Source organism: Monopterus albus, unplaced genomic scaffold, assembly GCF_001952655.1.
Source record: "Monopterus albus unplaced genomic scaffold, M_albus_1.0 scaffold142.1, whole genome shotgun sequence".
NCBI lineage: Eukaryota > Metazoa > Chordata > Actinopteri > Synbranchiformes > Synbranchidae > Monopterus > Monopterus albus.
Genome location: NW_018128022.1, coordinates 62585 through 87637, shown reverse-complemented (window position 1 = coordinate 87637; position 25053 = coordinate 62585). Strand labels below are relative to the sequence as shown.

General features: G+C 41.6%; 1 protein-coding gene across 1 annotated transcript in view; it reads right to left on the bottom strand.

Annotated features, from left to right (window-relative positions):
• LOC109968074 (protein enabled homolog) overlaps nucleotides 1–17265 on the bottom strand; it is a 111089-nt gene extending 93824 nt beyond the window's left edge. The window contains 1 exon segment of the mRNA XM_020614081.1: nucleotides 16486–17265. Coding sequence (XP_020469737.1) covers nucleotides 16486–16499 — 14 coding nt within the window. The 5' untranslated portion in view covers nucleotides 16500–17265.
• Between the last annotated feature and the right edge of the window lie 7788 nt (nucleotides 17266–25053).

Genomic DNA, 25053 nt, shown 5'->3' with positions numbered 1-25053 from the left:
TGATGAATATACATACAGTATAAACAGGCATGGTGTAACAGACAAAACAACAAGGGGGTGTCCAGGCCGGAGGTGTTTTTAGGAGTCTGTGTGAGATACAGTATTTATATGTACATGTATGTAAGTGGTGAGAATAATGGAGAGGTGTGACTTAATATATGATGCAGCAGCCACTTGTTGTTAGATCAGAAGAGCCATGGGGTTATGTCAGAGTAGTGGCCTATCAGTGTATAATTTATCCACAGTGATATTCACTCATTTATAGTTTCATAATGGGGCTTGTTTATTTCACGTGGGGATCGGTTGTTGAATCCGTAATGTGTGACTTTCAGTTCCTTTCTTTTTGATGAGTTCTGAGGGCTGTCTAGTGTTCCAATTGTGTTCATTAAAATATTTAATTGCATGATTGTCCATAGTTAACTCATTATTAGTCACAAATTAATCACACTTTTTATCTGTTCTAAACAGTGCTGGAAAGTAATTAAGTACATTTACTCAAATACTGTACAATTTTGATGCATCTGTACTTGAGTATTTTCTTTTTCTGTTACTTCATACCTTGACTTCACAGCATTTGAGAGGCAAATATTGTATTTTTATTCCATTCCATTTATTTTATAACTTTAGTAACTAGTTACTTTTCAGTACCAGATTAATACAAAAACACTATATAATTATAAGACCTTATTGATCTGTGGTGGAAAATTCAGTATACACGTACATAAACCAGTTAGAACTAGCTCCCCTTTACCAGCTGCAACATTAAATGTGATGTCCACAACAATGCGTCAGTAATTATAACACAATGATATGATATACAGGAATGTGAAATGTGCCATTCTGCATAATGAATACTTTTAGTACTTTAAGTATGTTTTGATGCTTTTATTTAAGTAACATTCTGATTGCAGGACTTGAGTATTTTTTTACACTGTTGTACTGCTACTTTTACTTAAGTAAAGGATCTGAGTACTTCTTCCACCACTGGTCCTAAATGCACCTTAAAGGGACCCAGAGGTAACTGATTACTGAGAGAAGTCCAGTAGTCTCCGGTGAGCACGACTGTCCAGTAGTCTCCAATGAGCACAACCGTGAACGCCTCCTCCACTTTAGCTTTCTCGTCTTCACACAAGTTGTGCATCTTGGTTACAGTGAAGCCAATTCATACGTGCAGTCTGTGGATGTGATGTGAGTTATTTCAAGCAGACCCTTGTCCTCCACTGTGTTAATGAGCCTGTAAGCTGTAGCCATCCATTTAGCTATTGCTGACGGGAAGGATGACTCTGCATCAGCTGTGTGCTTGGTCAGCAAGTGGTATTTGAGACTCGCACTCTGGTGGTAACTCAGTTCACGAAAACAGTAAATGCAAATACCTTTGGTCTTGTCCAGAGAACCATCTGGCAGGGCTTTGAAGCTGAGCTTGTCATTCAAAAGACCCTTTTCATTATCCATTTCTGCTCATTTCTGGTGCTGCATCACTTCTTGATTTCCCAAACTAAGGGGCCGGCCAAGGGACATAATCACAGAGCGTGCATGCATTAATCACGTACCAAAAAATGTGACAAAGAGAATTTGCATTAACTTATTATTGTGTTAACTTTGTCAGCCCTATTTAATACAGTTAGTTATGCAACAATACAAGTTTTTGCAACTGAATGGTCAGAGTTCAGGTTGGTCGCCAACTTTGCATTTATTCTTTTATAACTTGATGTTTAAACTGTCTATTCATTACTTTTTCCAATACTCTGTGTCCATTACTTTTAGTTTTCCATTTTAGCCATTTGTCTATTACATTTGCTATTCATTACTTTCCATTATATTTACTCTTTGAATAGTGTATGCCAGAGCTGCAAATCTTTATCTGCACCAAGGAGGTTATGTTTATGGTGTGGGGGTGTGTGTATGTGTGTGTGTGTGTGTGTGTGTGTGTGTGTGTGTGTGTGTGTGTGTGTCGGTTAGCTGGATTACAGACAAACAGCTGGTTGGATCATCAGCACATTTGGTACAAACAGCTGAAAAAGGTCCCCATCTTTAACATGGTGCAACATTTAAAAAATTCATATTGGCTTCAAAAGATATCAAAATCATTTGACATTTGACACACATATGTAGGATGGCAATGACTATACCCAGAACAAATTTCATATGGATCTGATCTGGATTCTGGATCTGACAGCCATTTAAAATTAACATTGAAAACCCCACTCAATGCATATTTTTTGCCATAACTTGGCCTATAATGAAGATTGAGCCCTGAAATGTCCAGGTAAGATGCACAGTGGCCTTGGTGGAGGTGGTTGTTTTTTTTGTTATCTTTTGATGTCTTATGGGCCAAGTGATCAACTGAGAAAATGATCATATTGATCAGTAATGAAAATAATCATGACTTATAGCCCTAGTTTATTCATTACTTATTTTAACCATTCATGCAAATTTTAGCTTGTTACTTTTTACGAACTGTTTAGCCTCTTCTGCTAGCTTGCCAACTAGTTTTCGCACACTCTTAATTACAACACGTATTGTTCTGGTGTTACAGTTGACTACTGTGTGGATATAAATTTTAATCAAGTCAAACCTTTTTTTTTTTATAATTAGTTGAATTACACCACAATCTTTCCACAATCTTTTTGTTTTACTTTCAAGCTGATTAAACAATCCTGCTCAGATACCTTCCAGGTGTATACAGTATGTACTAGAGGTGTAATGGTACACAGAAATCATGATTCTGTAAATACCTCGGTTTTGAAGTCACGGTTTGGTTCATTTAACTATGCTCAATTCTTTCTTGTAGCAGTGATATTCACGTTCACATGGCACCTTTTCAATTAAAATGTTGAAAATGAACCTACAATTTTAAGTGCTGCACCAGGGTGCCATAAACAAAGAAACCCACTTGCCTTTGTCCGTTGTTTTGTATTTCACTGGGAAGCCCAGGTGGTCCCAAACAGGAAAAGTCACTGATGAGGGAGGATATTCTAAGCTCTGGCTTCTCGTTTGAATTGGCCACGACATACGCTAGCCTGAGGCTTGGCTAAGCTAAGCGTGGTGTGTTGCACTTCAGTCTACCACTTAATATGTTCATAATAAAACACAGATGCACACCAAACAAGCCAACTGTTAACTACTATTAAAGATTGCATTCGGTACACATCTGCAGCGCACCTCGTCCTTTACCAAAACAGTTTGGTATGAATGCATGTGCAGTACCTTTACAACCAACATGTACAGTAGGTGGACATGACTGGCCTGTTAAAGGGTCACTAATAGAATAGAAGTGGGAAGATACCAAGTATATTTACTCAAGTTCTGTACTTAAGGACAATTGTAGGTCTCTGTACTTGTAAGTGTATTTAGGTGAAATCAGTTGCAATTTGGCATAAGCCAGTATCAGGGCTACTACAAATCCAGTGTATCAAACTGGTGCAGCCCTTTGAGCCAAAATGATTAGTTGACTTGTCAACTGACAGAAAACAGTTGGGCAAATATTTTAACTGTTTCATATATATTTCAAGCAAAAGTAGACAAAATTCCCTGGTTTCAGGTTCTACTAAGAAAAGATAAAATATACAAAAAATAAGTAACGATTTGATGCTTTTCTTTGGCACATGACATTTAACAGAATATTTCTGTGCTTTTGATTGTTGGTTGGATGGTAGACCTTGGGCTCAGGGACACTGTGACAGACAGTTTTCAGTATTTCCAGACATTTAAATAGTCTTATCCTTGTACAACACTTTTCTATGCTTTGCAGCACACTCAAAATGCTGACATGCCATTTGGCCATTCACTCATTCACACTCCCAAATTCACCACTGGGAACAACTTAGGGCTCAGTGTCTTGCTCACGGACATGTTGACTTGACAAGACGAAAACCGAACCACTAATCCTCCGGTTAGGAGACGACCGCTCTACCTCCTGAGCCACAGCCACCCCCACATTTAACCGTCCTACCAGTACTGTACTGCAAGACAATTGAGTAAACAGTTATTTGTTGCAGCCCTCATTTGTTTAAGCAAAGCAACCGAAACTCACCACACTTTCTGCAGATGCTATGGATGTGTATTCCCATTTGTTATTGTTGTATATAGCATTCTTTTCATTGCACACTGAAGACCACACACAGAGACTTGCCCTGTAATCCCACATCTTTGTTAGAGCTGTGGAAAAGCAGCCATCTACAGCTAGAATCTGCTGAGACAGACTAAAACCAAACCTAAATCAAACAAACCACAGCACTGATTTTGAACTGTTTCTCACATAGTTGTGTATTCCCATTCAAGGTAGTGTTTATACAGCACACTCACTGAAGTTGTCGTTGTAAGTCACTTTGCTGACATACAGCAACTGTTTGTTTACAGCGTTCATTAAATTGCTAGTTAAGGCTAATCTTACTGAACTCTCAGCGTTCTTCATTGGCCTGAACAGACCATTTCCACTCACAGTTTCCAGTGTAATCACTAAGACTGTAAACATCTCAGCTGCTTAGTCACACTTAATGAGCTGGCTGCTATTATGCTAATTCTATCGTTCACCTCTTCTATTCCTGTTTCCCTTAAGAGAAGCTGAAAAGGCTCATGCCCCTGCCACACACACACACACACAAGCCTACTTTGGGGCTTTTGCCTGCAATTTGAATCAATTCATTAGTGAGCTGACTCACAACAGAGATTTTCTTTGTAGTATGTGTCTCTTTTTGTCATTTGCCCTTTTTGGATTTAAACCATGTGACATTAAAGTGCTCTGCTGTGAAAGGCCAGCGTCGGCTCTTTCCAAGACGGGGGAGGATAAGAAATCCTGCAAAGCTGAAACCAAACTTCCAAGCTGAACCATATGTATACTGAAGCCTCGGTGTGGAATCCATGAGGAGTCTCTGCTTTGGACAAGAGGGGAAGAAAGACAGAGAAGTACAGTATAATGGGACTGAAGGATGACCTAAGGTTTGCTCAAGAAGGGGTGCAGCTGGCTTTGGACAGAAAGGAGACACAGGATGGAGTAGCTCTGGGGAGCATCCCAGCCACATCTGCATCCTTTCTTTTCCTCACCATGTCTTCAATTTTCAACTCATGCCTTCTTTTTTCCCCTGTCACTTTATAACTTTCTGCACCAATGACTCACCCTCTTACTGCCTTCCCAAAACCATTCATTCCTCATCTGTCTCTTCCTGACTCTCCTCTGATTTTCTCTCTCTCATTAATCAGCCATCATTTATGGTGTGGTGCAGAGGATGCAAAGAGCTTCCACCCCATATGGAAGTGATCAGAACAGAAGAGCGCAGGCCCCATACACAAGAGACCATTTCCTGTAGGGCTTTTTTTAAGCATTGTTTGGTATCACATGAAATTAAGACAGTGCACATTCTCAATGCCTAGATAAAATGCACAAGAAAGCTAAATGAAGTTTAAGTTCAAAACTGTTTGCTTTGTCCTGCAATCCAATCCCATGTCAAAAACCCATTTACTCAAAGCCCAGACCTCAGTCCAATAAATAATTTGTGGCTGGACTTGAAAAGGGATGTTCACGCCTGATCACCATGCAACCTGGCAGAGCTTGAGCAGGTTTGCAAAGAAGAATGGAGTAAAATTGCAGCGTCCAGATGTGCAAGCCTCACTGAGACCCATCCACACAGACTCAGTGCTGTGATACCAGCCAAAGGTGCATCTACTAAATACTGACTTGAAGGGGGTGAATATTTATGCAATCACTTATTTCCCATTACATATTTGTATTTAATTGACAATACTTTGTAGAAACCTGTTTTCACTTTGACAGATTTTTTTGTATATTGTTTTTGTCAAAACAGCCAAATCGTACGTTCGTACGTACATACGTACATACAGACAGACATACAAAGAAGATATATAGATCTCCAAGATCAATAGAGGCCGGGGTATACCATACCAGACAGGACCCCAGGTGCAGGCTGTGCAAAGATGCCCCTGAGACAATCCAGCACATAACAGCGGGGTGCAAGATGCTAGCAGGCAGGGCATACATGGAACGCCATAACCAAGTGGCTGGCATAGTGTACAGAAACATCTGTGCCAAGTACAGGCTGGAAGTCCCAAAGTCAAAATGGGATACACCTCCAATGACCAAGCTAAGATCCTGTGGGACTTCCAGATACAAACTGACAAACTGGTAATGGCCAACCAACTGGACATAGTAGTGGTGGACAAACAGAAAAAGAAGGTCGTAGTGATAGATGTAGCAATCCAAAGCGATGGCAACATCAGGAAGAAGGAACACGAGAAGCTCGAGAAATACCAAGGGCTGAAAGAAGAGCTAGAAAAGATGTGGAAGGTGAAGGCACAAGTGGTCCCCGTGGTAATAGGAACATTGGGGGCTGTGACCCCCAAACTGGGAGAGTGGCTCCAACAGATCCCAGGAACAACATCTGAGATCTCTGTCCAGAAGACTGCAGTGCTAGGAACAGCTAAGATACTGCGCAGGACCCTCACTGCCACTATAAAAGGACACTAACATCTGCTCTAAAAGCATATTGCACAAGCACAGAGCACCACAATCAGAATCAGAATCTGCTTTATTGGCCACGTGTGTCGGAAACACGAGGAATTTGACTCTGGTACATCGACTCTCAATGTGTATGTACATATCCCCATGCAAGGGGCAAGTAAACAGTAAACCAGCATAAGGCTGTGTAATATAACAAAATAAGCAGTATTGACAAGCAACAAACAGAGCAAACAATGCAAAATAAGCAGTATAAACAGGCAGTAAACAATGCAGACAACAAGGAATGTTCATGTTCATAAATGAGAATAAAAATAGAGTACTTAAAACCTCTACAGGTCTGTATAATCTATACAATGATGTATATTTACAGGTATTGCACTGAGGGTTATTGTCCAGTCATACTGTCGTGGGTCAAGTGTTCATCAGAGTGATGGCCTGGGGGAAGAAACTGTCCTTGTGCCTGGTTGTCTTAGTGCACAGTGACCTGTAACACCATCCAGAGGGCAGGAGTTCAAACAGGTTGTGTATCCAGGGTGTGAGGGGCCTGCAGTGATCCTCTCCACCCTGCTTTTGACCGGTGAGGTGTAACCCTAACCCTAATACCTAACCCTTGACAGAGGGGTCCTTTGAGATGCAGTCGTTGGTGTAGAGTGAAAACAGCAGAGGGGAGAGCACACAGAAGTTACAGACCACATGTTTGTGCAGACTTCACAGTGAGGACATCAGGACGGAGCAGACTCGGTACAACATTTTTCTCAGAACTCAATTTTGTTCAGCAAACACGCACTAAACCCTTTCCCCAATACAACATGCACATTTCACACACTCATACTAAACAGTGTTTCTGCTGGTAACATTTCTCAGTGGCGCACCACCACAGCAAAAAAAAAAACAAAACAAAACAACAAAAAAACCTATCATTAAATCGTTTTTTCATTAGTCCTTTGAGGACTATGGCCAACTCTCTGGATTCTCATCTACACTACTGAGCAAACACGGAGAAAGGACAGAGGGGGAGTCCTGGAGTCTAAGTGCTGACAGGGAAGAGAAACAGTGAGAAATATAGGAGGAGAATGCAGAATATGCAGACGAGGCCAAGTGCAACAGATCACATCACACCATCTCTCCCATGTGTAGCTATAGATGACATTTGTTGAACTTTCACTTTTGTTTTGTCAGTATGTTAGGATACATTTTTTCCCTCTAGATTTTTTTTCCTTTTTTGTTTTTGTTCATTTTTACTATCTGGGTACAAACTCAAGAGTATGTTTCCCACAGCAATCATAAAAAGAAACCCATCACAAGTTTAACAGAGCTGTTGGGGACTCCCACTGAACAAGGCTGTTTCTAATGTGACCACCATATTATGCAGTTAGCTAATGCTATGCTAACTCTTGTATGAAATAAGGCTACACTAGTAACATTGTGTATGGCCCAAACGTGCTACAGGGAGAGGATGGAGGACAAGATGAAGCAGAACAGTAAATGAGGTGTGGATGGAGATGGAGACAATGACCCAGTCGGCGTTAATGAGATATTAGACCTGTTTTCAGCAGGTATAATACACCCCCGACCCCTGTGTGAGTGGGAATATAGGGGGGGTTGTTACTGACTTCATGGAGTGGTGTTAGAAAAATCACCTGGTCCTGAACACCGCCCAGACAAAAGAGATGGTGATTGACCTCAGGCAGAAATCACTCACGCCGGTGAGCTTGCAGGGCTCAGATATTGAGATTGTGGACATCTTTAAATACCCGGGTGTCCACCTCATCAATAAACTGGATTGGACCAACAACACAGATGCCCTGTACAGGAAGGGCCAGAGCCGCCTCCACTTGTTGAGAACACTGAGGTTCTTTAGGCACAACCCTTTTCAAGTTCAGGGCACTCCTTTGGACTTTTTATGATACTGTGGTGGCATCTGCAGTGTTTTACGCTGTTGTGGGTTGGGCAGGAGGTAGCATGAACACGGACAGACAGAGACTTAAGCTGGTTAAGAGAGCTGGTTCTGTCCTGCGCTGCGCTCTGGATTCCACCGAGGAGGTTGCGGACAGAAGGATGCTGGGAAAACTAACATCCACCATGCATAACCCCTCCCATCCCCTGCACCACACAGTAGAGGCTCTGAACAGTTCTTTCAGCACAAGACTGTTACATCCCCAGTGTAAGAAGGAGCGTTACCGTAGGTCATTCCTCCCCACAGCAATCAGACTATACAATACATCACTGCAGGGATAAGCTAGGTGAAATTATGAGGGACTATGCAATAGTCAACTCGGGTCTCAAATACTTTATATTATCGTGTTTTTGAGTAGTTTTTCAGAGATCCTCATGGCTGAAATACAGGTATTTCCCCCATTGCGGGATTAATTATGGGAGTAATATTCTTGTCCTTGATTTCTTGATCTCTTAATACTATATTTTGTCTTGTTCTTAGGTATTTTGATTTGTTCTCAGGGTTTCATTGTGGGAGGATCATTCTTGTTCTTGATTGTCTCTGAAATACTATATTCTGTTTGGTTTTAGGTACTTTGGAATATGTTTATCAACATATGTGTGTGGTGTTTGTTCTTATAGTGTTTTGTTGTTGCTCTCTATTGCTGCTGGAACACAGAAATTTCCCCATTGTGGGATCAATAAAGTACTATCTACCAGTGTGGTCAAAAAACAAGGCCTGGAACTCCACCCACCATCTCTGCTGCAGCTGTACTGCCTCCATCTCCCTCCATCACAGCCATCATGGGACACTGTGCTTCAGTGCTTCACTCTCGAATGTTAAATGCAACAGTAATGTGAGAGCCAATGGTATAGAGAACACCAGTGTAACGTCACAGAGTTCACAGGTCAAAACCTGAAATTTGAAAGATTAAAAGGTACCAACAAAAGAATATATAAATGAATGAATGACTGGTTATCACAATCCCTTTCTCTGTTTGGTTGTAGGAGAGTTCAGTTTTAGTGTGGGACTAAGTAGGTAGTGAATTTGATATGTTTTATTTGATTGTGATTACCCAGGTTAGTTTGGGTTGGTTTAAAATGCTCTTTTAGAGCTAGGGATCATCCCCTTAACAAGTTGGTCAGAAATCCCACCATGCAAAGATCAGAGCTGAATCTCTGCAAGGCATGCTCACATAGTATGAAGTGAAAGTACTTTAAAACTGCAAATATTACCAGAGCAAAATCATTATTACAGACATTCATGTCAGTTTTTACCTGCAAATACTGGTTCTAAATTCGTTAGCTTAAGCCTATGCTATCATACTCATACAAATGATGATTTCTGACTTTACTCCCCTTGCCTTTTCCATCACACAGCCAAACAAAAATTTGCATCTTTTAAGCCACAAATGGCCACATCATCCTGGGAGAAACCATCAATGAACCAACTGTAAACTGTAAACTCTAGTTTATGGGTTTTCAGTTTGTAGAACTGCCCAAGCTTAAACTAATCACTGGACGTAGCAGACAACAGCTGGTCTCTGCACAGTACAGTATAATGTCTGGTTCAGGGTCCAATGATTTAAGTAGGAATGGGCAATGATTTTCAAATATTTGAATAGTGATTAAGGGCAGCACGGTGGCGCAGTGGTTAGCACTGTTGCCTCACAGCGAGAAGGTTCTGGGTTCGGGCCCCACCTGACGAAAACTAAAAAACCTGTTATTTCACACAGATGTCAGCACTCAAATGTGTGTAAGTGTGCTCTCGAGTGTGTGTAAATTTCTGTTCTTACCTAACAACAAGTCCTAGATAAGAAAACATTGGTGAATGCCAGTATTTTCCTGTGGGTTTTATGAACAAATTTGTTCTCAACAAGCAATGTAAATGCAGTTTCAACTTTTAAAATCAACATAAATGATAGTTCGGGCCCCACCCGGGACTTTTCTGTGTGGAGTTTGCATGTTCCCCCCATGCTTGCGTGGGTTCTCTCCGGGTACTTCGGCTTCCTCCCACAGTCCAAAGACATGCAGCTTAGGTTGATTGGTGTCTCTAAATTGCCCATAGGAGTGTGTGTGTGCGTGTGTGTGGTTGTTCGTCTCTGTGTTAGCCCTGCGATGGACTGGCGACCTGTCCAGGGTGTACCCTGCCTTTGCCCGATTGCCGGCCGGCACTAAGCAGTAGAAAATGAATGAATAGTGATTATATTTAAAAAAATATATATATTTTATGCCACTATGGTTTTGTCTTTAGAAACAAAAAGCCATTGTTTTCCCTTGCTTTCCCAGGTGCCTGGAAATAAAACGCTAACAAGACCAGTATATACACTGTATGATGATAATGCATGTGAGCTGCGTAGTCATTTGACAAGTGCTGAAAAGGAGTCTGACCACAGATGTATGGACAGCGCTTACAAATAAATCATATGTGACAGTCATGTGCCATTATATAAGCAAGTGGAAAATACAGAGTGCTGTTCTTCAGACTAAGGCAATACAGGAGCAGCATACTGCTGAAAACCTGGTGAATGTGCTTTCTACCACCGCAGAACACTGGGGATTTACAGCATGCGTACATAACAATGCTAGCAAAATGTAAGTAGAAGACATCACAACTGTTGCTGTGTCTGGGATGCCTCACGACATTCAGACATGTCGCGCATGTCAGAATTTTTCCATCCATGAAGTGGTGTGGAGAGGCTGACCAGCAATATGATAGGCCAATACATTTACCAGCATGACATTTAGCGAGACCGGTGAAAATATGCCTATTATAGAAGTGACCTGAGTAACAAGAAACCAAGCAATTAGTGCAAACGTGTTAAGAAAACATCACCATGTAAGTTATGAACACCCTATAGCCAGTAGCTAAAGTTACTACTTTGTTGGCCAAAAACATATCATGTGACCAAAAAAAAAAAAAAACGTAGTCTGAACCAGGCATAAGGTAATGATCAACAGTCCAACTCTCCTACAGTGAACTGACCATTACCTGTCCCTTCCAATCCCGCCGCCTTTATATGGGAACTGCAAACCAATCGTCACCCTAGCAACACAGCTTTACATGGGCAGAGGTCTGTGCACTGCTGAAAAGACAAACAAACAAAAAAAAGGGGGGTGGGCTGATGGGAATTCACATGTGTACTGGTGCGTACACATGTACCTACCTGTTCACCATTCATTTATAAACGCTTGGTTGTCTGTATGAAGGTTACCTACTTTCTACTTTGCTGACACACACACACACACACACACACACACACACACATCCATCCAGGATATGATGATGCGGCCACAAGAAACTCCCATTCGCTCACAAGCATGAGTCATCCACTCCACCACATGGTGGGAGAGAAGGGGACGGAGCAGGAGGGGACCAGCGTGTACCATGATAGCAGGAAAAACACCTGAAGTGTGACAAAGGAGTCATCACCAGTGGCTATAAATAACCGAGCACAGCCCACAGAGATAGTGTGTGTGTGTGTGTGTGTGTGTGTGTGTGTGTGTGTGTGTGTGTGTGTGTGTGTGTGTGTGTGTGTGTGTGTGTGTGTGTGTGTGTGGCAGATAGACACACAGGCCCTCAAGCCAGATGAAAAGCCACGGTGACTTTATAAAAATGAAGTGATGATTCTCGGCTCCAATCCTGCAAATAAAGGTCACCATCTGGCCAATAACTTCACCACGATTGAATAAGGAGGTGTAATTTATATTTGGTACAGCACTTTATCAGTCACATTCTCCAAGGGTTTCACAACTTCCCCAACATTAAAACAAGGACTACAAATGGCTGCCTACTACATTCAGTTATCAATGAGCTCATTAAAGAACACTGAAATAGAAAAATCTTAAGGTGTGCATTACAGGGCCACATGCCATTAACATGTGCTACAGACCAGCTCTGACTTCACTGTGTTTACATTTAGACAAGAGTACAGATAGTACATAAATCTGAGCGCCTGTTCTCTCTGAAAAGCCAAGCTGACACCCGTCAACACTGAACTGTAGATAACATCTTCTCTCATCTACAATGGTCTGTAAATTCTGCAAATGAAGAAAAACCCTGCATCAAATACAAACATTTGTCACTTGCTAATCCGGTGAGATCAATTACAAATAGTATATATCAAGACACTTCACATCTATAGTTGACAGTTGGCCAGTCGATCAATTAGTCAACAAAAAATAAGGTAACTATTATGATAAGTCTTCACTCGGTGACTCCTTTCCACCTTGGGCTGTGGGAACTTTTACATGATTTTTTTCACCGTTTTCGTACATTTTATAGAGAAAACAAGGAATTAATTGAGAAAATAATCAGCAGATTAATCAATAATGAAAATAATTGTTCATTGCTGTCCTAGTCACATTACACAGATAAGAAGGTGACAAATCTCAATCATCATCATGCCACAGCACCAAACCCCGGCTGTGGTCAAATAACACTATCTGCAGGTAACGAACTGTTATGGCTGATAACACTAAATATTGTAACTGTGATATGAATGACATTATCCTGTCTGGCAAAATACATTCATTTCCATAAGAGCACTTTGATTATTTGGATGTCTTATGTGTATTTACTGTACACCTGGGTTCATGTATTGTTAGACATGTTAGGCCAGATGAAGAATTAGATGCTATTCAGGCACAGAGCATCTGCATGTCCGCTGAGGTTGAGCGATGTCCACAAGGACCTACTATATGCATACGTCTGCGTGCAGGCCAAAAGTCTGTGTGGACAGTCCACACAGCAAAGCCCCAACTGAGCATGTACCACAATGCCTGGAATCCGTCAGCATACGCAAACAACAAGTAGACCCTCAATTTGAAGTATGAATAGGAAGGCATGCGCGTCCCGTGTCCATGTCAGCATACACATGCACAAAGCATGTCTGTCACTTTAGCCTATACAGAAAGCATCACTATTACAGTCAGCTTTCCTTTCCATTCATTCAAATTTTGCAGTGAAACTATCCAGTTTAATCTTTAGCCAGCACAGTTCTGAATAGCTAACAGTGTTATCTGCTTAATCTGAACTCCTGTGGAACAGCCAAAAAAATGCTGAGAATCAGGTGACAGAATAAAACTGCAGATTGAGGGACCATGTTGTTTATCTTAAATATCACCAGCTGCAGACATGAGCCAGGATGCTTCATCCGCACAAGTAATGGAACAGACTTCTATGCTGCTGTGGTTTTCCAAGATCAGTCTTCCTTCTCAAGGAGGAAGTGTGATGAAGATAGTGAAGATTCAAGGTGCCAGAGACAGTGTCAGGAAAGCCAGGGGTTTGCAGAAAACCTCTCTTTAATGGGAAAATTCACTATAGTTACAGCACACAATATACCTGTTCATGTTGTGCAGGGGTCTATTTTATTTAACTAATTACACAAATAGTTCTGGTGTTACCTTTATCAATCATGTCCAACAACCTTAATTAAGACACAGGGCCTTTAAAAGCATGTAATTTGACAAGGTCTAACCTAACATCACTGCTACATGTCAGTGCTGCTTTGTTGTACCCTAATTGTTTCCTAGTCAATTAATGCCAGTCATTATGGTATAAAACTATTTCCCAGTAATTACCTGGACCATTGACTGGCCTATTCAAGCAACCGGCTTGTTTAATGAGTAGTTTGGCTCAATACACAGAATCCTCTTAGATTCAATTAGGCTTTGACTAAGTCACACACAGAAACCATTAACTGACTGAAGAGGTGGCTCCCCAGAGAAAGGATCCACAGGTGTTTCCCTCTCTCATTGTCTTCAGTGACTCTGCCCTTTTCAGCACCATGGTAACCAGCATCTTCGTGACCACCCCCTGGAGATCAGGGTGGGAATCCCTTCCAACAAGCCCATCTGACTACATACATTGTTTACATACAACTAAACAACCAGGAGGACAAAGACAACCACAAGGTTTAAAAAAAAAAAGAAAAGAGAAAGACTATAATGCTAATCAGGCAAAGTTGGAGACATGTAAATATAGCTACATGCTGCTTTCCAAAGATGTAAAGAGCTCTCAGATTTAAAAGGGATGAAGACAGACACAGAGGTTGCTCTTTTTCTGCTGGACAGATGTGTCAGTTATTTGCTATGTGCCACTGAAAATCATTATGGTAACCAGGTAATCTTTGTGGTAACGTTACATTAGCAAATTAGGTATTACCCGTGTCACATTAGACTGTCTGCTAAATCAACTGTCCCTGGGACTTTCAGCTAAATTGCTAGCTTGCAAATGCATGTGGTTGTTCTGACTTCAGCTAGAACAGCTGGAGGCTGTTGTGAGAGAATAGAAGTGGAGTCTGTAGCTGGTTAGCCTCATGTTGTGCCCTAGTTGCTAGTATTCTGACATGTCTCCTTTGGCATCGGCTCTTTCCACAGTCACTAGCATCGCTGCCGTGGTAATGCACGTTAATCAAGTATGAGCGACATGGTTACAAGTTCCCGACTTCGGATTTGTGTTCATAGTGATCAAAATGTAAACATTCTTTTGCTAGAATCACTGACTATACCTTCAAGAAAATGTCTCCTTGTTTAACATTATGTTACGCCTGTTAAATGCAGAAGACAGTGAGGCTGCTAGCAGAATCCTAAACCAAACCCCCAGGGAGACAGGTATGTGCATAAGAAGAGAAACCCTTCAAAGGCAGCTCACAGGAGCATCTGGTCTCAGCGACAATCTAGAAAACCTCCATTTAAATACAGTATGATCCTGCCACAGAACAAGGCTGCTGCACTGATAAACAATCCAACCCACAGTCAGGCTGAACTAAAGAGCTCTGTGGGAATACCACTATTATCTAATTGTGACTGATTAACTGTCCATGATGACACTGTCACGTTTTAGACTTTGTAACTTTAAGTGCATTAAGTTTATTATAAATCTGGCTGGATCCAGAAGGGATCATACTGAATAATGCTCACTGGAGCCTTGGCTTTTGGATTAGTCAGACAGGAAGTGAAAGATTATATCATTAACACCATCCTTTTTCTTTTTGTATTTTATGTAAATTAAAGACCAACTGGTCCTTATTTACTTTCTGCATTAATAATTTTAAAACACCAAAATAAAATGGGTCTCATTTAGCTTCCTAAGTGTTTTCTTAAATTCTTTCTTCGTAGGTTCTTAACAGTCCTAAGAAAAGTCTCGGTCTGATTCATAAATGTGTTCTTACAACGCAAAATTGTTCGCACCCATGTTCTTGCATGGATGAATCCCATGTGTTCATTAACTGAAAGCATGTGCCAGTCATTCCTAATTAGCATAGGCTAACAGCCCAGCCAACGCCTATAAAAGGGCATGAGACTTGCAGGGCCGTGTGCACACACCTCACACAGAAACGGAAAAGAGAAGTTGAGAAATCCAGGAATGCTACAAGGAAAGTCTAAAGACTGTGGCATTACATTTTCTTGTGACTGTTATATAACTGTAGAAGTGACGAAAACTAAAAAACCAGTTATTTCACACAGATGTCAGCACTCAAATGTGTGTAAGTGTGCTCTTGAGTGTGTGTAAATTTCTGTTTTTACCCAACAACAAGTCCTAGATAAGAAAACATTGGCGAATGCCAGTATTTTCCTGTGGGTTTTATGAACAAATTTGTTCTCAACAAGCAATGTAAATGCAGTTTCAACTTTTAAAATCAACATAAATGATAGTTCAGTGTGTTTCCATAGTGTTTGCAATAACTAACCCATTAATACAACTGATGTAGGAGTGACTCTGCTCCACTGCAGGTGTGGTCAAGCTTGTATTTAAAAAGTGATAATGTGATACATCAACCAGGAGAGTAGAAAGTCTGTACCATCCAGCTACAGTATGTATGAGGCCACAGTCTATGTTACAAGGTAATTAAACTGTTTCTATGAAGAGAAACACATTCATAAGATCAATGAGAGGCCTCATCAGCACTCATCAGTGAGAGGCCACTGCCACTCACTGATGAAAAATGAATACCCATATAAACAGACATGGTTCCTGTAGAATGAGCACAACCAGAGCAAAACTTGTCAGAGGCTGACAAAGAAACACATTATAAGAGCCCACTGCAGTGACTCCGACAACACATACGTACCGGTGGATTTCCATTTTGGAGGCCAGCACACATCACTGACTCAGGATAAAGCTGGAGGCTTTGGACTGTGGACTAGAGGAATGGGTCTGCATGGCTCCGCACAGCCTGCTACAGTAGCTGCTGCTTTGCTCCCTCCCACTGAACTAACCCAGCCAGCTCCACTCGTTACTTCTCCCCCCCAGCCTTCCCCTTCCTCCGCTCTCCTGTGCCAGGCTCTCCCTTTGCCTTTTCTCTTTAACTCAGTGGTCAGTCCTTCTGGTTTCTGTCCCTCTCTGCCAAACAGATTTCTTCAAAGCAGTGTGATAGCCACCCCCTCCCACCTCCTTTCCTCAAAGCTCCCGTATCAGAGTGATTCCTTCCTTATTCATATGTGCAATGTCAGCGAGTCAGCCAGCAAGTAAGCGCATCAGGGGGGCTATCCAGACAGTCGGCCAGATGTGTTTTTCCCATGGTAGCGGCACCAGCCAGCAAACACAGTTCAATCCTGGCTTTTCACCGCCGTGGCAACAGCAGGGGTATCCAGGCAACAGGCTCCAGCTCCTGCAAAACCCACTCTTACACTCTCTGGGCTCCGTGGCGAAGGCTGCTGGGGAGCTGTTGGGGAGGAAATCACCATTGTGGTATCACGCAGCCTGGCACATCTCTGCTCAGGAGGGTTCAGCTCAGGGTGTGGGGGGGCTCCTAGTAATTTATAGCTCTCTCTCACTTTGCTTTCTCTTGCCTGGTTGCCACTGCTACATCTCTTACACCTTTTGTCTCTTACTTGATCTCTCCCTCTTTCATCTGCCTGTAGATCCCTCCCTTCCACCCACCAAGCTCCTCACTCTGCTTTTATCTGTGTGACTATCTTCACACTCTCTCTATTTCTAACTCTCCATACACCCACCTAACTCAAATCGCTCGCTCTCCAAAATAATTATGCTAAAAAGAGTTAGACAGACTGAGCAGCCAGAATTAGAGATGTTTTGTGGTACTTGAATAAGGATTAGTTGAGCATCCAACAATCAAGCAGTTCTGATGAGGGACTGTCCTTTTCACAGAACACAGACTTTCACAGCAACACCATAAGGATTTATGTTAACCATCTAAATATGCTGCATTTGTCAACAGTATGCAGGTTCAGGTTCAATGTTTCCAGATGTATATGCATTTCACACATATAGGGAAACAAAATGTTGTTTCTTTTACAAAAATACAACAGATGTTAGCAATAAATGCAAAACAAAAAATATGTTCCAAAAAAGAAAAGAACACACACACACACACACAGACACACACACACACACACACACAAATTAACTAACAACTGTAAAGTAAAATTTCACACAGGGCAGGCAGGCTGCTTTAATGACAACAGCATTCAAGTCACTGAGCACCAGTGGAGAACAGTGTCTGGATGCAACCCCAGCATTTGTGCACCATTCCTTGTTGACATAAACACACGTTTCCACAGCCGCAAATATTTCTGGACAGTAACGATTCTGTCGGCTGAGTTGCATGTTGCATGAGTGCTTGGGAGTGCGAATGGGTGAATGGCCAAATAGCGCTTACAGTGTCCTGCAATGCATAGAAAAGCACTATACAAGTATAATACCAATACCATAATACCATGTATACCGCAACCAGCCACCAGGGGCGATGCAGTCATGGTCACATCACTTCTGGGAGCTGTCATGCATCGATATTTTATACACTTGATGTTCTGAACCAATTAAAGTTGATGCAATCTGTATCTTTTCCAAAAGCAAAAATGAAACTAGTCTTTTATCCAGTTAGCGTGCATTCTGCAATCCACTACCTGCACTGAGCTATCTGGACTGAATCTTCTAGTTCAATTTACCCTCACATCATTACCAATAATGTCAGCTAAGCTACAAGCTAACTGCCTGGGAATATCACTGAGTCAATATAATAGTCAGGCTCTAGTACAGAGATGGTATCCCACTTCATCAAGGTGTGAGATATGGTAAAAGGTGAAGAAGGGGTATAAGAAGGTGACAGATACATTGTAAATAGTTTCGTTAACAAAAACAAAACTAGCAGGAGAAGATAGATAAAGACACGTTCTCTCCCTTGTCTCCCTTGAGGCCTGATGCCATTTTAGGTAATATCACTGCAGGAGGCCGCAAGGCACAGGTGGCTCAATTGCCACACACACACACACACACACACACACACACACACCACCACCAGGCACCACAAGTTATTTCCCAAGCAACACAATGACAACACCATACAGAACATATTGTACAGCCATTGAGAAAAGGAATGAGAGTCATCAAGCCTGAAGGTTATTTTAAGCTATTCCTCCACTGGCACACGTAAATATGCATCTGGTATTGCATGCTCATGGACACGCATGTCAGCTTCAATTATATTCAGTTTATTTGTATAGCACCAAGTTACAACAATAGTCTCAGGGCACTTGACATAATCAGGTCTAGACCTTAGTGTTATAAAGAAAACCCAACAAGTCCCCCCTTCAACATCGCATGGTAACAGCACTGACCAGTTGAGAGTGAGTGGATAGACGAGAGAGAAAAGAAGAACAGCATCAGGAAACAACAAAACAATGCTGCAGGTAAGATGAGCTCCTCTGCTATTGTATGTGTCTTCTTGGCCTTTGCTATATGTTGAGCTACAAGGTATGAGGCCGTATTGCCTGCTCTGATTTGGAACACGAGGACAGCAGTGTCTTCTGGGTGGTCCAGAGGTCCCGAAGTAGTCTTTGAAAGTATTCGACTGGTTTGTCTTTGTACGCAGCGTGTTTTGTTTCTAAATGGCGTTTTAACTTGGACAGCTTCATACTTTCTTGTGCCAGTACTTCACTGCATATCACACATTGAGGCTTATGTCCATTTTTATCATCAATGTAAGTAAATCCATACTTAACATAGTCTGAACCAGGCTGGACTACTGTAACTTTTACTATCACAATACCCCATGTACATTCCTAAACAGCCTCCAGTTAATCCAAAATGCTACAGCCAGAGTACTGACAGGAACTAGCAAGAGAGATCATATCTCTCCCATATTAGCTTCTCTCCACTGGCTCCTTGTAAAATCCAGAATAGAATTTAAAATCTTTCTCCTAACATACAAAGCCCTTAATGACAAGGCTCCATCGTATCTTAAAGACCTCATAAAGCCTTATCATCCTAACAGAGCACTTCGCTCTCAGAGTGCAGGTTTACTTGTGGTTCCTAGAATCCACAGAAGTAGAATGGGAGGCAGAGCCTTTAGCTATCAAGCTCCTCTCCTATGGAACCAGCTCCCAGTCTCAGTTCGGGAGGCGGACACTCTCTCTACCTTTAAGATTAGACTTAAGACTTTCCTTTTTGATAAAGCTTATAGTTAGGTCTGGATCAGGTGACCCTGAGCCCTCCCTTCGTTATGCTGCTATAGGCCTAAGCTGCTGGGGGACCCATGATGCTTTGAGTTTGTCTCCTCTCCTCTCTCTCCATGGATCTATATGCCACCACTACACGTCACTGACTGTGTGTCTGCTCCTGGGATTACTGGACATGTTTGAGGTTGATTCATTGATGCTATCAACAAAGAGCTAGAAATTTGCTGGTTCATTATGGGATAATATTGCATAGGCCAAGTGTCTCCAGATGACTGGAGTACATACAGTATGACCTGTTACCACAGATGCTGGGACACAAAACATGATGGACATGATCAGGTGACAGCCAGGTCAAGAGCTGAGTGCACCCACTGCTGTCAAAGCTGCTTTGTTTACACTACGGTCACTACAAAAACTGTCTGACCCATCAACACTGATGTGCATATGTCTCAGGGGACATACATAGCTAATAAGCTCCATATCAAGTGGCAGCTAGGTGCACCAAGACTGCTAGGGTGATACAGTGCTGGCACTGTGATAACAAAGGCACATTTACTTCTCAACAAAAGCATCCTGACTACACGTGATATTGTTATTGTTCTTCCACAACGCACACAGTGTGTGTATACTCCTTGCCAATAAACAGAGAGCTTCTCATTACTGCCTACATGGCAAAATTTAAAAGAACACAGTACAAACAGCAGCCCCCTGTACTTTCCTGCAGGAAGTTTTTGGGCACACTGAAGTGTTCACAGATTATTTTACATGAGAACACATCAAGGAGAAAGGCCTGAAATTGACAGTGTTCAGCAGAATCTGATGTACTGCTTTGGCACTTTTTATAGCTTTTTTTTTTTCCCCCCACCTCACATCCAAAGCGCGACCCTGAACCCATGGTGTGAAGCAAACCTTGACATTTGCAAAAGTGGCTCCATGGACTGAAAATCTTAGGGCAGAGACATACAAAGCAGACGGCCGGCTATGAGCTATCATTGGGTGGCCAGTGAGCGTCTGTCGGGGCTCTTCTTCCGGGTGTGCCCTGAACCGTTGGCACTAGTCGAGTTATTTCTGTCACTTAGGCCCAGAACGTATGTGCTATTCGACTGTTGGCTGTAGTCTACGTGGTGTGTTCAAGTGCCACTTTTTCAACCCAAAAGGCCCAGACAAAGCCGACATGAGGCAATGCAGGGGTCAGCTTTTGTCACTGCTAGTTTTTTCACATCAGCTTAGTGTGTCTGTGCCCTTACGTAAAGCAATGCTGAATCTTAGGCAAGTATGCAAAGTATGTTTTTCCTCTTACGTCTGTTGTCAGCAAGTCATCTGATATGACATACTTCTCCTTCTTACATTGTATGGACATTTCTGGCAGATGCCCGTCTTCAGAAAACACAAATCACTGGCTGTGTTTAAAAGCACTGATAGCCTGGTAACAAAAACTTCTCATCACGATTCCTGATGGAACACTTATGTTCACAAACCCAAGTTTTTATACTGCATTTTGTTTTACCAGCGTAACACAACCAGTGATTTGTGCTTTTTAGGTACCAAGGTTGCTCAAGTTCCTAGATGTGGAGGTGACTGAGAAAAAAACTTATTACAAAAATATATATATAAATAGTCAATTGGAGCGCTGTCCAGTTTTTCATTACTCTGCAGTCTTTTGGATTTTGTTTGTTTGTTTTTCAGGATACAGCACCAAATTATCTACACAGGGTTGAGCTTTTTCCATTATCGTTTCTTCCATTACAGTGAAGTCTGGTATAGTAGGGTAAATTATCAACTGCTCCTATGCGCTGTATGACAGGGGAGGGACAAACATATATGTTCGTTTATGTTGGTGCACTTCCTGTAATGTCAAAATTCAATTTTCAATTATGTCTGCTGGTGGCTGAGTCAAATACTGCAGGTGAGTCCCTCAGCAGAAATGTGACGAGTATTAATTTTGTTAAGCTAAAAGACCTATATAAAGACCTATATACTCTAACTTCATCAGACCAATTTCACCGCATTCAAATGACACTGACTTGACTGAGCACATAGCACTTTTTTTTTTGCATTGACAGGTCAAACAATCTGCATTTAAAGGGATCAATTCCATCCATTCTAAAGATGAACTGCAGATAAAGGCCAATAAAACAGACTGATAGAATGAAGACACATTCAACATGAACATCCTGTATTAAAACAAAGTATCACTTTGTACAATCCTGGGCTCATGGTTATCAATTGAAAAACTGTGCGGTTGTGTCTAAACAATCCAAGATTACACTGAAAAAATGACTTGAAACGTGACTATAATCCCATTTCAAGACCACAGAGCACACACACAGCTACAAGTCTCCCTATGGGACAAGAGCATAACTCAGAGCTGCCGTCATCTGATCTGCACTGGTTTTGTTGTCCAGTCTGGACAATGATGTCATTGTTGCTGGGTGAACTTGCTCTCATGGACATCAGGTAACAGACAGGAGCTAAGTCAGCACTGCAGCTTTATGAAAGAGGGGGCATGACACTAAGAAAAGCATTACGTTAAACATAAATCACTAATTCAGCTTTGTTACATCCACTTATTCCACTTTTACACTTTGGAAATCAACTGTAAACCCTTGGTGCTCATATACACACACACACACACACACACACACACACACACACATTATATATAGTTATATATATTTTGCATCCCGTAAGGCTAACATATTAAAAGCTAAAAATGTACAAGCACAAGCTGTTTACTGGTTATATGGATGTCATTTTATTAAACTGTTTGCTCAGGTCTTTTTTTAATTTACATATAAATCAAAAGCCAAATACTGTAGACTATTCAAAACTAAATTGAAGGACACAAATCAGCAGTATTTCCTCCACAGTGCTCACACTGATACAACATAGCAGATGCAGAAACTGTAAGAAAATGACCATCATGGAGACATAAAACAGTCACCACCATGAGCACAAACATACTTTTTTTTTTTACAATAACCCAATAGAGCAAGTCTACAAAGAGGTTTTATTGTTTTTTTCCGCTGCACAGGTCTCTTAGGAACTACACCAGTTGCCTTGTGGAGAGACGAAGTCTAACCGGTAGCTGCCCAGAAACTCCCTCTGATTGAACTCAAGAGTTTCACATCAACTGCAGTTCTGGTGACATTTTTACAAAATGGCTCCAAATAATGAATGACTTGGTGAATGGCACTAAAAACCACAGCTAATTTCTCATCTGAGTCAGAAGAGAGGCCAAACAGATGGCAGGAAAAAGGCAGGCAGGTACACTCAAAGACAGGACTAATCCTCTGTCATAGGCTCGTTTCTAAGATCTATCGTAAGCTCGTATTGTCACACCTAAACCTGCTGTGTAAGTAATAATAATGAAGGTAAGGAAAAGAAAATGTTTAATACAGCTTATTAAGCCTACTGCAATTGCTTGACCCCTAAATCCTATGGTAGCTCCACTGCTTCTCAAACACCCGCTGAAACTCACGAGCCACGAGTCATCTTGGCGTTGGTAACGTGAATCCAGGACCTCCACCTAAAAGAAAACCTGCTGTTGGAAGCGTTTGGTCTAAATCTTCAAGCGTTCACTTTCTCCACAAACTAACTGACCAAGTAGCTGTAGGACTGACTGACTTCAGAGTGGGAAAGTGAACTGGCACTTAGACAGTGACAGTGGGGAGGTACCCAGAGTAGCTAAAAGTGGAGCAGCTGGGATTGGGGGCAGGGGTGGGGAGTGGGGATGTGTTGTGCTCAATTGGGGATCATTGCAGAGGGTAGCCCCCTCCCTAAAAAATGTCTTTCTGCCCTGTCCAAAAATAGCTATTCTGACATGCACACGTCATCGGCCTGGATTATGTGGACCGTAAAAGCTCTAACGATACAAGGTGTACAGATGTTACAATCTGTTACCAAAAAAGGAAACTTTTTTTCTAAAAGCATGATGCCATTAAGAAAATCAGTTTCAACCAACCCTAGGTAACACTGACACATTAACCTCAAGTCGATCATGTCTGAGGTATCGCATAAGCAGTTAATCAGCATGACACCTCTGCTCACGTCAGCACAGCTGTCTGTGGGCCTTCTTCAGACATTCTGACTACTTGCTTGAGCTGCCTCAGTTCCAGGGTCCTGATATGTTTCATGCTGCCAAACTGTCATGGCTTACTAGGATACCTGAACAGAAAACAAGCAATATTAGTGTCAGAACTTATTACCAATAGGTGTACCCTGTGGCCACCTGCAGTCCGAAAATTTCACAGCAAGAGATTCAGTCCCCTAACCACAAAAACAAAACTATATGTACATTCAGTAAACACAATTATACACAAATTACAGATTATACAAGTAAACAACTATTAATGTGGATCAGAAACACGCTCTCCAGTCACTGTAGACAACTAAAAACACAATGAATAAACTAATGTGGTACCCTACAATGAGTGATTTATTACATTTTTAACTTTGCTCTATGAGACTGAGTGGCTCAAATACTTTTATTTTCACTGTGCGTGCTTACAATGGCAATAAAGCTACTACTACTGCTTATTTTCATAAATAATAATGTTAAAGTGTGTGTTTCCTTTTAACACTTTGACTTATCACAGAAGTAAAAATACAGCTGTTACTAATAATAACAACAACGGCTCAGTTGCCTTATAATATCCTGTCATTCAGCGCTTATGTATTGTTGTGTAGGTATTACAGAACCAAAATTACCTCTCTCATAACATTAAATGTTTATGCCATGATGTCAGTTTTCTGTATTTACTGTTTGAAGGCATGGCGTCACTCACAGCCATTAAATTTTTCAGCCATAAGGAACAGTAGGATTGAAACACACCTCTGGCTGAAGGACAAAAGCTATCACATTAGACAACAGCAATGTTGTGTATTTCATATCTGAAAAGAGCTTGTGCTTCTCAACCAAAAGGCATTCTTTCTGACAATATATCAGTCTTCTCAGCCTTGGGTTGTGTAGCCTTGTGTACAGTGCTCTGCAGGTTGGCTGCAATTAAGTCTGATCGATTTGAAGCTCACTAGATCAATGAAACCACAGGAATAGAATCCTGGGCTTTCAGGTGTCCCATAGCGTGAGGAAAACATGGTCTTATGACCACCAAAGCACTCACTGCAACAATTGTATGGACAGTGCTTCAAGGCATGCAAAGTCAATATGAAACTGTGCGGCAGAAAACTGACAATCATCCCGCCTTGAAAGGGGAGTG